Source organism: Eschrichtius robustus, chromosome 13 (assembly GCF_028021215.1).
Source record: "Eschrichtius robustus isolate mEscRob2 chromosome 13, mEscRob2.pri, whole genome shotgun sequence".
Lineage (NCBI taxonomy): Eukaryota > Metazoa > Chordata > Mammalia > Artiodactyla > Eschrichtiidae > Eschrichtius > Eschrichtius robustus.
The window spans coordinates 64451128-64465766 of NC_090836.1; the positions used below are offsets into that span (position 1 = coordinate 64451128).

At 41.1% G+C, this 14639-nt stretch overlaps 1 protein-coding gene across 3 annotated transcripts in view; it reads left to right on the forward strand.

Moving 5' to 3' along the window:
• The window catches only part of ZDHHC17 (zinc finger DHHC-type palmitoyltransferase 17), a 128860-nt gene extending 124561 nt beyond the window's left edge, over positions 1-4299 (forward strand). The window contains exons 17-18 of one of the 3 annotated variants that reach the window (XR_011075976.1): positions 80-248; positions 3800-3850. Coding sequence is in view for 2 of the 3 variants with exons in the window: in XM_068560754.1 (XP_068416855.1) it covers positions 3800-3944 (145 nt within the window). In the remaining variant the exon portion in view is untranslated. Of the gene's footprint in view, positions 1-79; positions 945-3799 lie in introns of those variants that run through there. The other 2 variants (XM_068560754.1, XM_068560756.1) reach the window with 2 other exon arrangements.
• The last annotated feature ends 10340 nt before the right edge of the window (positions 4300-14639 follow it).

The following is a 14639-nucleotide window of genomic DNA, read 5'->3' on the forward strand; positions in this document are numbered from 1 at the left end:
ACCTGAACTACAGGCTGATTTATTGTTTTAGATGAAAAGAAAAACAAACAATGCCATCTTTATCTTGTTCACATTCTAGGCTGACTGATGACCTCTGTGCCGGAAGTGAGGATCCCTGAGAGTTGATGTTTGGGAAAGTGGAGCACTCAAGAAAGACAGTGACCAAGGCTTTCCCTCAGGCCAGAAACGCAATAGCCTCCTCTAGTGCAGAGCTTCTCAAACTCCCCACCGTAGACATTTGGGGCTGGGTAATTCTTACCTATGGGGGCCGTCCTGGGCGTTGTAGGATGCCTACAGCCACTAGATGCCAATAGCACCCCTCCCTCCACACTGGAACAGTCAAAAAGTCTCCAGACAGTGCCAAATGCCCTCTTGGGGAGGGGGCAGAGGGCATTGGTTGAGAACCACTGTCCTGGTTTATATCTGCATGATAAAGTGCAGAAGTGGCTTATAGTATTATTATTGTTTTATTTTATATGCTGGGGCCAATCCAGGATAAACCCATTATAAGAGCAGCCTTATTCTCTGTCCACCCAGTACTGTACAAAAACACATAGTGGTGATTGACATCTCCTGATATTGCGGCGGGAGTCTGGAAGTATTCCTGCCTGCTGTGAGCTTTGCTAAATATGGGCAGTCCATGTTTTCATGACATCAGCTAATGTAAGAGCAACATGAAAATTCTGTCCTTCTGATTCGACATTCCCTTTATCTCTGCTGCTTCCAGTACTTACTTTTTCTTGCATTGGTTTATGTCATGTTTCTACTGAATGAAACTATCGCTGAATTTTGATGCCGCACTGGTTTTCAGCACACTGTTGTCCTTTCTCTCCTACCCCTGGGTTCTTTTCGATGCCTCCATGACCTGACCTCTTTGCTTTCTGACATGCTCATGTTGTCCCTAAATTCCACAGCCACCTCCTAGCATTTGACGTTGGGCTTGCTCCTGACCTGAAAGTATTTCTGCTGTCTGTCCCTCTATGTCTTTGTCTGAGTGTATTTTACAGCGAGTCTGGGGATAATGTGCAACATTTGGTTTTGAATAAATCTATATTTGTATTTAATTACCCACAGTTAAAAAATATTTTATTTCTCTTTAAACATTTCTTTAAACTGTTGACTCTTTTCATTCTAAATGTTAGGAAATCCTTTCAGTTTATTTAGACAGAGCGGTGCAAAAGAAAGAGTGTGAGCTTTGGAAACAAACAGATGTGGTTTCAGCATACAGCTCTGACTCCTACTAGCTCTGTGAGCTGGACCTAATGCTTGACTTCTTTGTATCTGTTTCTTTATCTGTAAAATGATGACAGTACACACCTTGTAGCATTGTTGGGAGGATTAAATCAGACTATAGCACGTGGCACCTGGTAAATACTCCACAAATGATGACTGTTATATTAAGCAAGGGTATCTTGATGTCCTCTTCTGACTTGAGAAAGAAGTAGAAACTGGGCTTTGCTGAGCATTCATCTTATGCTGACTACTGAAGGCTTTGGTAGTAACAAAGTATTAAGTGTTTTCCAAAACAGCTAAGAGCCTGCCAGTAGAAAGTAAATTGCGTGCCTGGGGAAGAGCTAGTGGGAGAAATGTGCGCTCATGGAGAAGAATAAGCCTTTCTTAATTCCATATGGTCCTAGTCTGTTTGACTCCTTCAACCTTATTATAAGAGGCAAAATTGAAGGTTAAATGTGTCCAGCAGGATTTTTCTTTTTCCCAAGAAATGCACATTATACTTGTAACAGCTCCTTCAGTCTCTGGAACCCATTAACCAATTTTGAATCAAAGTCCTTTGTCAACGTTGCTGTCCTAAGGCAAGTTGAACCAAGGTTGCCTTTCTTCGTGACCTTGTGCTCCAAGGTCAGATTTTTCAAATATTTTTATTCTTTTTATTTCATGCTACTTTTTCTTAACCAAACTCTGAACCAGATGAGTGTGAATATAAACACAGGGCTTCTTTATCTTATTTTAGGGCAAGGATTCCTTCCCAGAAGCCAGCTAGGTGGAGAGGAATCTTTTAGTATACGTTAAATAAAGGAAAAAATAATTTCTCTCATTTTGCTTATGTACATGCTTAATAATAAAGAAGCAGCTGTTCCCACCTTATTTCTTAGCGAAGATTTAGCAGCAGTGGTGGGAATTAAAAATTACTCATACTCAACCCTAATACTCTGTGAGGCATTTTCTGGCAGAGAATATAATAAGTTATATATGCTTAAAGTCTGAAAGGTAGATTAAAGTATCATTTTTTATACTTGCCATAGTTGCTTTTTTTTAACTTGCTTCAAACTCCCACTTTCTTATAACCTGCATTATTTCTTAACCTTTTCTTTAATGAGTACTATTTCTCTTCAGTTCTTTATCTTCTCTTACAGTGTTGTTTAGGTTTTCTTTTCTACCAGAGCTTTCTTGCTTTTCTAGCTCTGCTTATGCTTTCTTATTACAGCAGAGTTTTTCTAGCTCTACTAGTATGAAAAATACCATTAACTTTACCCTCCGAACCAGTCCGTTTCATCCATCTTAACCCCTTAAATGCCCTATTCCACTTTTCTCTCTTCTTTGCAGTTGATGACATCACCTTCTCTTTCATCCGAATTCCCAGCCACCAGCCAACATTGCCCTCAGCCTTCCTCCTCTTTGCCTCGAATGGCCCATCTTTTCTCCCATGTTTACACTTGCTGTCCCTGACCTCAGGGGAACAGGTGGTTCTCCAACCCTCACCAAGAACATTCACTCTGCCTGTGCTTTTGATTCATTTTGGCATTCTTTGTTATATTTCTTTGCTCTTCAATTTCTCTGTCTCTACTGCTTCCTTTCCTTTCCGATTACAGAAATGCTATCTGCCCCATATCTTAAAAAGCTGAGAAAACCTTCCCTGAATTTTGTAGTAGGTTCTTGAGAGGCCCAGGTTTTGGGGGGGGGGGGTCCATATGCCTTTAGGGAAATGCCTCTACAGCCCTGATCTGGAGTGGAGCCCTGGAGCCAATCTAGGCCTTCCAATCCCTGGTTTGGATGGGGGAGTCATGTGACCTAATCCCATCCAATCAGAGGGAGTCTCTGAACTCTGCTGGGATGTTGAGCCGGAGCGCGTTCTCCTGTCTGGAAGGTGCTGTGTGTGTACGTGAGGCCTAGAGTTGCTACAGTCATTTTTTGCTGATAGGAAGCCAGCCTGAGAATGATGCAGCACAGAAAGGACAGAGAAATGGAGCCAGAGCTCTGAACAAACGACTCACAAAGTTTGTCTACCTGCAGGATCTTTTCATTTGGGGAGCAAATGAATTCCCACTGATGTTTATTCCCTTTTTTTTTAAATTAATTTTATTTATTTATTTGTGGCTGAGTTGGGGCTTCATTGCTGCGTGCAGACTTTCGGCGAGCAGGGCTTCTCTTGTTGCGGAGCGCAGGCTCTAGGTGCATGAGCTCAGTAGTTGTGGCTCCCGGGCTTAGTTGCTCCACAGCATATGGGATCTTCCCGGGCCAGGGCTCGAACCCGTGTCCCCTGCATTGGCAGGCGGACTCCCAACCACTACCCCACCAGGGAAGCCCTGTTTATTCCCTTTTGAAATGGGTTTTCTGTTACTTGCCGCTAGGACTCCCAACTGATTGTGGTGGTTTAAAACTATGTCCACAAATTCTTTGATACTCCTCCCTTCATCGTGCAGCATTTAATTTCCCTCTCCTTGAGTGTGTGACTGGTTTCCAGAAAATAGAATAAAGTGTATGATTCTAAGACTAAATCATAAAAGGCCTTGTGATTTCCTCCTTGTTTTCCCCCGACTCCCTTCTCTCTCTCCCTCTCCAGCTCTGTCTCTCTGTCTCTCTCTCTCGGATGGATCACTTGCTCTGGGGAAGCCAGCAGCCATGTCAGGAGGACACTCAAGCAGCCTATGAAGGGCCCACATGGTGAGGAGCAGAGACCTCCAGCCAACAGCCCCCCGGGGAGTTGAAGCCTTTTGCCAACAAAAACATGAGTGAGCTTGGAAGGAGATTCCACGGTCCTGTCAAGCTTGAAACGACTCCAGCCCTTGCTACAAGTTTGACGGCACCCTCATGAGAGGCCCCGAGCCTCTCACTGCGGTCATCAGAGAGTCCCTGATTGCCAAACCAGTCACCATCTTTCAGTGCTTACCCTACTTGACCTCTTGGTTATGAGACAATGTCGGATAAATATATGATTGTGTGTACACTCACAAAATGGAATTTCCTAAGAAAGGTCACAATTCTGAAGTTTTGCACAAATGTTAACTTCTGTCTTAAGATACTGTTTTGGTGAGAGATGGGAATAAATTCTCAAAGCCACAACCACTAGGAAACTTATTTCTTTCCCCCCAAAAACTGTAATATGAGGAACAGAGCAAACTAGAGGATGAATTAAATAATTTTTTATTGTCTCATGTGTGATAGGAAACACCAAATACTTCCAGGAAAATAAAAAATATATATTCTAACTTTTTTTTAAAAAATTATTATTTATTTATTTATTTTTGGCTGTGTTGGGTCTTCATTACTGTGCGAGGGCTTTCTCCAGTTGCGGCAAGCGGGGTCCACTCTTCATCGCGGTGCGCGGGCCTCTCACTATCGTGGCCTCTCTTGTTGCGGAGCACAAGCTCCAGACACACAGGCTCAGTAGTTGTGGCTCACGGGCCTAGTTGCTCCGCGGCATGTGGGATCCTCCCAGACCAGGGCTTGAACCCGTGTCCCCTGCCTTGGCAGGCAGATTCTCAACCACTGCGCCACCAGGGAAGCCCTATTCTAACTTTTATATAAATTTTTTTCCTGCTACAGATTGTATAAAAGTAAATGTATATCTTTTTAAAATAAATTTATTTATGTTATTTATTTATTTTTGGCTGTGCTGGGTCTTCGTAGCTGCGCGGTCTTTCTCTAGTTGTGGCGTGCGGGGGCTACTCTTCGTTGCGGTGCACGGTCTTCTTATTGCAGTGGCTTCTCTTGTTGCAGAGCATGTGCTCTAGGCACACGAGCTTCAGTAGTTGTGGCACGTGGGCTCAGTAGTTGTGGCTCACAGGCTCCAGAGCGCAGGCTCAGTAGTTGTGGCACACGGGCTTAGTTGCTCCGCGGCATGTGGGATTTTTCCCGGACCAGGGCTTGAACCCTTGTCCCCTGCATTGGCAAACGGATTCTTAACCACTGCGCCACCAGGGAAGCCCAAAAGTAAATGTATATTTATCCACTAAATCTCAAGAAAAAAATTTTAGAATCTGCAATAGTGCTTATCAGATTATTCTGGTTTTTTCCCTTCTGTTCAGAAAAAGACTAAGTAGAAAATTAGTCCAGTTTGGGATTTAAGAATTAGCATTTGGGTGTATATTTCATTTCAAATGTAGTTAAACAATATTTCCATATGTGTTTTGATCATCGAACAAAGCTTCAGAGAAAACCTCATAAAAATTTCCAGTTAAAACATCATATATATGTATATATGTAATGCTTCTCTGGGAAATGATGTAAGGAAAGTTAACAGGATTTTGGAAACAATGCACAATGCTATAATTGACAGGCACTTAATTACTTACAGCATATGCCTGCCAAGATTTTTTTGTAGTCCTCACATATGGAATTAAATGTCATTTGTAAAATGAACCTCTACTTGTAAAAGAAAATAAAAACTGTCATGTTCCTGCAGCTCTCACCTCATAAGAAAAGTGTTGAGCTATAGAAGAAAGGTTAAAACCTAAAAAAAAACAGCTCCTATAAGTTCTGTATTTATATGTTTATAAGGAAAGCTGACTTAGATTTTACTTTAAACATTATTGACTTACACTGTTCCAAAAAGATTGTGGGAATACCTAATTCCCATTCCTAATTCTTAAATAATGTCCTATGTTCAAAGACCCAAGCTTTTGATTTATCTGTCCCTATGTTCACTTCAATGGAAGACTTGGAGGGCTGCAGCAGAAGCAAACTCCACTGACCTGTTAATGGCTGCGTATGAGCTCAAATATATATGTTTATATGAACTTACACAGCCATCTGAGTCCTCTGTGAAATAGCAGTGGGCTCCCCTGGAGTGATCTTACTCTTCTGTCCAAATTCAGCTGTAAAATCGTAAGTGGGGAAGAGCCAACATATACACCATTGGCTGGTCTTCAAGCCAACAGCATATATTGACACGCAGTAACAGAAACTATTTATTGAATGTCCCTTGTACATCAAACATTATAGGAATATTTCTTCTGGTCCAAAGAACAGGCTTGTAAGGGCATTATCTTTCTCTCCATTTTCCAGTTCAGTAAAGTGAGAGACTTGTAGAAACTGAATAACTTTTCCCACAGCCATGTAGCTAGTAAGTGGCAGAGCTGGGATTCAAATCCAGTCTGGATCCAAAGCTCACACTCTTTCCATTCCCAAATGGGGCCTTTCAACAATGATTCTTTTCTGTCACCTAAGAAGAGTTTTTTTTTTTAAAGTATCTCTGTTTGACAGCACTAAAGACCACTAGCTCCTTGGGAGCAAGTCTTCATTCAAACAAACCAAACAGAAACCTCTGTAGTCTGAGGAGACGCTCCACACCATAGCCGACTGGAGTGAAGGCTGCAGTGTTTAGAGGTGGCACCATGACTAAGCCAGCTGGTCTTCGTCCAGCGGAGCAGGTCTGGGGATGGACCTGTGCTGGGGGGTGGGCGTGGGGTAGAAATGGAGATGGAATGTGAAGAGGAAGCAGCACATTAAAAAGGCATCACACTCTGACTATCGTCTTTGGGCTAAAGCCTGCCAGATGATGGATGAATGTGTTAGCAACACAAGACACCAAAGTTTAACTTGGAGCACAGCCATTTTTGTCCCATCTCCTCATTGGGACACAAGCACGGAATAAATTCCTTATACAGAGTGGCAATAAGGAGATATGCATGTGGTGTTACCTCCACCACTATCCATCTGAGGAAACGTGAGTTATTTAACTTCTTTGAGCGTAGTTTTCCTAACTCTAGCTAACTGCTAAGTTCCCACTGAGCTCTAAAATTCTATGATTCTACTAGTAGCAATTATATGATATTTTTTGACACGGAAAGGTGTTCGCATGTATTTATTAGGGTTCTTAGTTGCAGACAACAGAATTTCCGAGAGGAGCAGGGAGGCAACTGATGCTACAGAGCCAGGATCAATGGCTGACTCCAGTATGGCACAGTGTGAAAGGAGATCCCACTACTGCCCATGCCCACCTCTAGGCTATTATCCTAGAGCCTGAGAGTAGACTTTCTACCTCAGCCACCAGAAGATCTGTCATCCCTGATCATGGCCATCACCTCGTGTCACTCATTTGCCTTCCAAATCTGGCTCAGGGAATGTATCTTCCATCAGGGCATGGTGGAAACTCAGTTACATGCGGAAGCCAAGCTGCAAGGGAGTCTTGGAAATGTTTGGCTTTCTAGCCTCCGGAGGACGGAGGCCATGTTAGAAGATGAGTGGGTATTGAGTGAGCCTGTGTGTAGTGTCTGCCACAGTGTGTTACTTTGCTGAGTGCAAAAAGAGGGGAAAAACATGGGCACACCATGAGCCCTTTAAGTACCTATGTTAAAAATACTGTACAAAAAAGTCTGAAGCCGTATACACTAAAATTTTAGTAGTATTTTTCTTTGATCAGAAGTATTACTGTGTTCTTATCGTCTTTTCATTTCTCTGTATTGGCTGATATTTCTACCGTGAATGAATATTCCTTGTATTTTTTCTTAAATGAATGATGCTTATTGTTTATGTTCCTATGATTCTACATGACACAGACGCGGTGCCCTTGTCTTTTTGTGTCCTGTATATATCTGTCTTCAAGATACTGGCCACGGAATTAGACCTTGGAAATAACTTTGAAAGGCGTGTAAATCATTATTCAAATTCAGGTCGTGTTATCAAATTCCTTGATATTTGAATAAATTTATTAATGAAGACTCAAAGATAATATAATTATGACAGGGAAGAAAAGTGGGGTCTCAAGATGCATTATTATTTGGAGTTGTTTTTTTCTCCTCGTATCACACCTTTCATTGCCATTTTTCAAACAGTGATAATTTTTCTTATGAAGTGAGATCTGTGGCATTATGCAGTGTTGTTAACAAGCAAAGATAAATCAACTACAAATATTCTGCATGAAGATCACACCACTGTGTATATGGAAATGATGACAGAGAATGGAAGATAAAGCTAGAAAGGGCAGTGGGGTCTAGACCATGTGTGTTTCTGAATGCTATGTTAAGAAGTACAGGGAGGGGCTTCCCTGGTGATGCAGTGGTTAAGAATCCGCCTGCCAATGCAGGGGACACGGGTTCGAGCCCTGGTCCGGGAAGATCCCACATGCAGCGGAACAACTAAGCCCCGTGCGCCGCAACTACCGAGCCTGCGCTCTAGAGCCCACGAGCCACAACTACTGAGCCTGTGTGCCTAGAGCCCGTGCTCCACAACAAGAGAGGCCACCGCAATGAGAAGCCCGCGCACCACAATGAAGAGTAGCCCCCGCTCCCAGCAACTATAGAAAGCCCGCGTGCAGCAACAAAGACCCAATAAAGGCAAAAATAAATAAATAAATAAATAAATAAATAAATAAATAATTTTAAAAAAAAGAAATACAAGGAATTTCCTGTTGGTCTAGTGGTTAGGACTCCGAGCTTCCACTGCAGGGGGCCCGGGTTCGATCCCTGGTCGGGGAACTAAGATCCCGCAAGCCGTGTGGCACAGCCAAAAAAGAAAAATACGGACCCAATTCAAATCTTGTCCCCTCTAATTCCCTCAGTGGATGCTGAGCTTTTTCAACCAGAAAATGTTAAAATATATTCAATGTAAAACTTGAAGCCCAACTTTGAACTTGAAACAATAGCTTATAAGATTTTTAAATCAATAACTATGATTCATAAAAACTTGCTTAAGTAATTTGATTTATTTAGTGCCACAGAGAATGCTGTGAACTATTTAGGTATTAGATTTCTATAGTGCTTTTCTCCTAAAAATACTCAATTTGATTAATGTAGTTAATCTAGTTTCTTTTTAAAGCACTTTCTATATGCAAGGTACTTTGTTAGGCTCTGGGGGATACAGTATTTAAAGGTTTCTCTTCTCAAACAGTTTGCAGTTTAGTTATAGGAGCCAAGACATTCACAAAGCCCCACAGTAGAGAGCATAATGTGAGACACATTACAATACAGGAGCCCAGATGGGGAGCAGATCCTGACGCAAGGATGCGAGAACTGATAGTTCTCTCTGGAAGGTGTAGGAAGGAAGGTAAGTGCGGAAGTGAGACAGGTAAGAGAAGGTGGCCGACAGAAGACGCATTATCAAACCAGTTGCCACAGTGGGGAATAGGAGCTTCATCCCCTGGGGAAACTGGGAGATGATATGGACACAACCTCAGAGTTATTCCACCCACAGAGCAAAGGAGCTGAGATGCTTATTCACCAATGTTATGGACTGAATTTTGTGTCCTCCTCAAATCCTTATGTTGATGTCTCAACCCCCAGTGTGATGGTATTAGGAGATGGGGCCTAAATTAGGAAGCAATTAGGTTTAGATGAGGTCAGGAGGGTAGTGTCCTCATGATAGGATAAGAGGCACCAGAGGGCTTTGTGTGTCTCTCTCTCTCTCTCTCTCTCTCTCTCTCCCCCCCTGCTATGTAAGGACACAGCAAGAAGACTTCCTGGTCTGCCAGCTGGGAGGAGAGACTCACTAGGAGCCTAAGTGGCAGACACCTTGATTCTGGACCTCACAGCTCCTCCAGAACTATGAGAGACAAATTTGTGGTTTAAAAGCCGCCCCGTCTATGGTGTTTTGTTATGGCAGCCCAAGCTGACTGAAACAACCAACTTCCATCAGTCTCGGAGCAGGGACTTTTCTGTAGGGAGTTACTTCTCCAGCATTCTGACCTGCCAAGCAAGTGGACACAGCAGTGTTCTCCAGGTTCGGAGAAGGTCCTCAACCAAAGACACACCGCTACTGGCAGTCGGAAATCCACCTGTGAACGTTGAAGGTAGAACTACAGGCATATGGGTGAGAATTACCAGCATCTTCTAGGAGGTTAATTTTGAGAATGGCATGATTCAGAAGTCTTGCTACCTCAGGGAGGATGTGGTGCTTCAACTGAGCCTTAAAGAGGTAGGGCATCTACAGATGTGGGCAGGGAAGAGCCATTCCAGGGAATAACTGGAGCACAAACCTAGAAAAGGCAAAGTTCAGGATACTTTAGATAGCTAATTGGTATAACTCTATCTATTTGGTTTTCCCCTTTGACATTATTTAATTCTTATTTTTATTGCTGCCTGTATTTCACTGTGTTAACTCTTTGCTTGAGTCAATATTCTATATTTAAATATCTAGGTCGTTTTCAAACTTTATTATAAGGCATATTCATTTAATCAATTAAAGTGTATTCCACAAACAAAGACACATCAAATATCTGCCCTTATGGAGTTGACTTTTTAGTGAGGGAGTCTGCTGGAACACAGCTGTGGTGGGTCAGTAATTCAAAAGGCCTCCACCCATGAGTTCCTTGCAGGCAGGGCTCCGGCTTCTTTATACTTATAAACCCTGTAACTGTCATACCACCTGGCGCTTAATAAATACTGGGTAACATTGGTTAAGTTAATGGAGAAAATCCTCAAGTTGAGTGTGAAAGGGGCAATAGGAGAAGCTGAATTTAGGTTCTTGTAAAAGAAGCATTGTGACTAGCAGCTCTCTTTTCCTCTACAGCCTTCTGTAGGTCCTGAGGCATGAAATTTCTCAGGTATTTTCTTCTGCGGGGTCTTTAGCTTAGGATGAAACATATTCCATTTCCTTGGAGTATAGTCAGCCAAGGCCATACCCCCCTTATTAACATCATAATATGCAAAGGAAAACTCCTCTTTAAATTCTAGAAGCCAACTTTATTTACTGTATGAGTGTCTTCGCCTCCTGTGGCTTCACAGAAACACCTGCCCAGGCTTTTGCCTTTCTCTTGAATTACATTTCGGTCGGCGATTGCTTGTGCAACATTTTATCTTGCCAGGGTTTTTCTCTCACTAAAGCAGTTCATGAATCACTTTTGATGGTTTCCGTGTAGGTTATAGGATGAGCTCATTTGCATATAGAGCCAAGTGTCTGACAAAGTTAGGAGACTGCCTTTAAAATTTATCCCCAAACGTCTATTTTCTTGCTAAGATGCCCTTTTTAATATCACCTCCACCTCCACCAACTCCTTTTTCTTCTTCTTTTAATTTCTTTCTACCACCAAAACCAATAGTTGACTTTTTTTTTTCAGGGCCATTTTCACAAATCAAACACATTTTTATTGCTGCCAAAGCTACTGCGTGATGAGCAGCAAAGGCACATTAAAGCATGGACTGTGGGCAGTGGGCTGGGTTCATTCATTAGCTGAGTGACTCACGCCCTGGGAATGGCGCCTTGCTCCAGCAAAGCCACAGATTATTACAGCAATGAAATTTCTTCTGACAAATAGCTAACATTGAAAATAATAAACTTACAAAGCCAAGGGTCTGCTCCAGTATTTCCCAAACTGGCTTCCAAGGAGCATTAAAGTTCCTCAAGTTACTAATAGATGTTTTGCAAAATAAATGGTTCTGTGGTCGAATAAGTTTGGGAAACACTTCTTCTTATCTTCCGCTTGGGAGATTCATAAAATACATTAACATGTTACAGGTTCCTAACTTTATTTGACTATAAAAATCTTTCACAAAGCACCTATTAACAAGTCACAGAGTACTAATGGTCTAAGAAATATCCCTTGGGAAAGATTCGTCTCCATGATTTCTAGGGATTTTATTTCCTGGATTTACCCAGATCAGACGGCATGAACAGCTTTTTAGTTCTTGTTGTATATGTCTCCCAATGGATTCAAACTACACTATGTAAGTACTTATGATTGAGTTTCTATGACTGACAGGTTTTGTCTTGATTATCAATATTGTTCACACCATATTGCTGATTTGTAGATGAATATCATCTGAGATATTTAGTCGAATAGTTTAACACAGATGTTCTCAAAGTGTGACCCCTGAACCAGAGGCTTCAGCATTATCTGAGAATTTGTTAGAAATGCAAATTCTCAGGTCCCACACCCACTTACTTAGAAACTCTGGGGGAGGGTCCAGCAATTGTGTGTGAACAATCTGTGTTTTAACATTTACCAGTTAATGCTGATGCATACTAAAGTTTGAGAACCACCAGTTTCATACAGTTTAAAACTTCTGCTTTTGGCTCAGAAGGTGTAACAGGCACCAGATTTATCCTCCTACCTGAAAAAAATTGAAAAACTGGACAAAATATCTGAAACAATAGAAATATCTGAAACAATTGTACATCAGGCAGCTCAGGACAGTCATCCCTGAGAAGTGGAAAACAAATGAAATGATCCCTATGGCTGCTCCAGCTTAACACCTAGAGAGAGTTTCTGGGTAGAAGGAAGGGGAGGGGCCCCAGGTAGGGCCTGGTCATCTCTTTGAGTTATGGAGATGGAGTTGGGAGTCCAGGGAGACCAGGGTGGCTAGGACTTTCATGGTAGAACACCAGATAAGAGAAAACTACACAGAAAGAAGTACCCACAGAACTGCAGATGGTCCTCCTGAAGTCTTCAGTTGAAAACTGATCAGAGCATGAGTGTGAGGAAACTACCCGAGGCAAGGGAAAGATCCACCCAAATGGGACAGAGGAAACAATCCATACAGCTCACACGGGGCTGACAATAGGTTGTGCTCCGACCAGCCAGAGAGGAAGAACCTTCTAATTCACAGAGCATTAGTAGAATACTCAGAAGGTATTGAGCCAGTAGTGGCCCTCAACTAAAAGCTACTCTGGTCCTGACTGACGAAGCTTAAAAGCAAACCTTGAAAGGATCAAACTACAGTTGACCCTCGAACAACACAGGTTTGAAATGCACGAGTCCACTCATATGTGGATTTTTTTCAATAGTAAATGCTACAATATGACACGATCCATAGTTGATTCACCCTGAGGATGCAGAACCAGGGAATGTGGAGGAACCGAGGACACAGAGGACCAATTATAAGTTATAGGTAGATTTTTCGACAGTGCAGCGGGTCAGTGTCCCTAACCCCTGGGTTGTTCAAGGGTCAATTGTATTTACAAATGACAACTGAATCCCAGAACAAAGCTCTAGAATATTGATAGGAAAATTCACAATAACTGGTATCTCATCAAAATTTACCAGGCATGCAAAGAAGCGGGAAAATACAGTCAAAAATGAAGAAGAAAAAAATCAATCAATAGAAACAGATCCAAATATGACAGATAATAAAATTAGTAAGGACATTAACACAATTATAACCACATTCCATAGTTCATATGACAAAGTAGAGAAATGCCTGAGCATGTTAAATGGAGATATGGAAAATATTTTAAAAGCCCAAATTGAACTTCTAGAGATAAAAGATATAATGTCTAAGGTGAAAACTGCAATCTGTTAGACTCACAGGATAAAAGATTAAATAGCTTAAAGACATAGCAACAAAGTATCCAAAATGAAACTCAGAAAAAAAAAGACCGAATAAAATGAGTAGAGCATTAGTGAGCTTCAGGACAACTTTGAGTGATCAAATACATGACTTAGAGTCCCTGAAAGAGAAGGGCAGAAAGAATATTTAAAAATAATGACCAGAAAATTTCCAAATTTCATTTAAAACTATAAATCTACAAATCCAAGAGATTCAACAAACTCTAAGAATAAGAAACATGAAAACTACACCAAGGCATATCATAATCAGATTGCTTAAAACCAGTGATAATGAAAAAATCTTAAAAGCAGTCAGAGAGAAAAATACCACAATCTATGCAGAGGGGGAAAAAAAAATGTAAGAATGACATCAGATTTCTTATGGAAAACAATGCAAGCCACAAGACAGTGGATCAATATCTTTAAAGTATATAGAGAAAAAATCTGTCAACCTAGAATTCAAAAACTAGCAAGAAGAAAAAAAAATCTTTCAAAAATGAAGGTTAAATAAAGTTGCTTTCAGGCACATAAGACCTGAAAGAATTTGTCACAGCAGACTTGAACCAAAAGAAATGTTTAAAAAGTTCTTCAGACAGAAGGAAAATGACACTAGAAAGAAATCTGGAGCTGCTTAGAGGAATGAAGAGCTCTAGAAATAGTACATAGGTGAGTAGAAAAGACCTTTTTTTCCTTATTTTTTCCTTATTTTTAAAAATATGTCTGAAAAATCATCAGCTGTTTAACAAGAAAACAGTGCGATGTATATGATGTATGGTAGGGTATATAATGTAAATAGAAGTAACACGTATGACAATAGCATGAAGGCCTGGAGGTGGGAAAACGAAGTGTCCTCTTGTAAGGTTTTTATACTATATGTGAAGTGGTACATTATCACTTGAAAGTTGACTGTAATAGACATATACTACAAACCCTAAAGCAACCCTTAACAAGCCATCAAAGGAAATAAAATGGAACCATAAAAATACTCAATCCAAAAGAAAGTAGAAAAATCTTTTTTAAAAAAGAACAAAGAACAGATGGGTCAAATAGAACACAAATTGCAAGATGATAGATTTAAACCCAACCATCTCTGTAAACACTTGGGCAAATAAACCAGGTTTTTTTCCCCCTATACTCTTAGGCAAATAAACAAGTTAACTTTTATCTCCCATTAGCATTAAATTTCTCTCCAAAAGCTGTG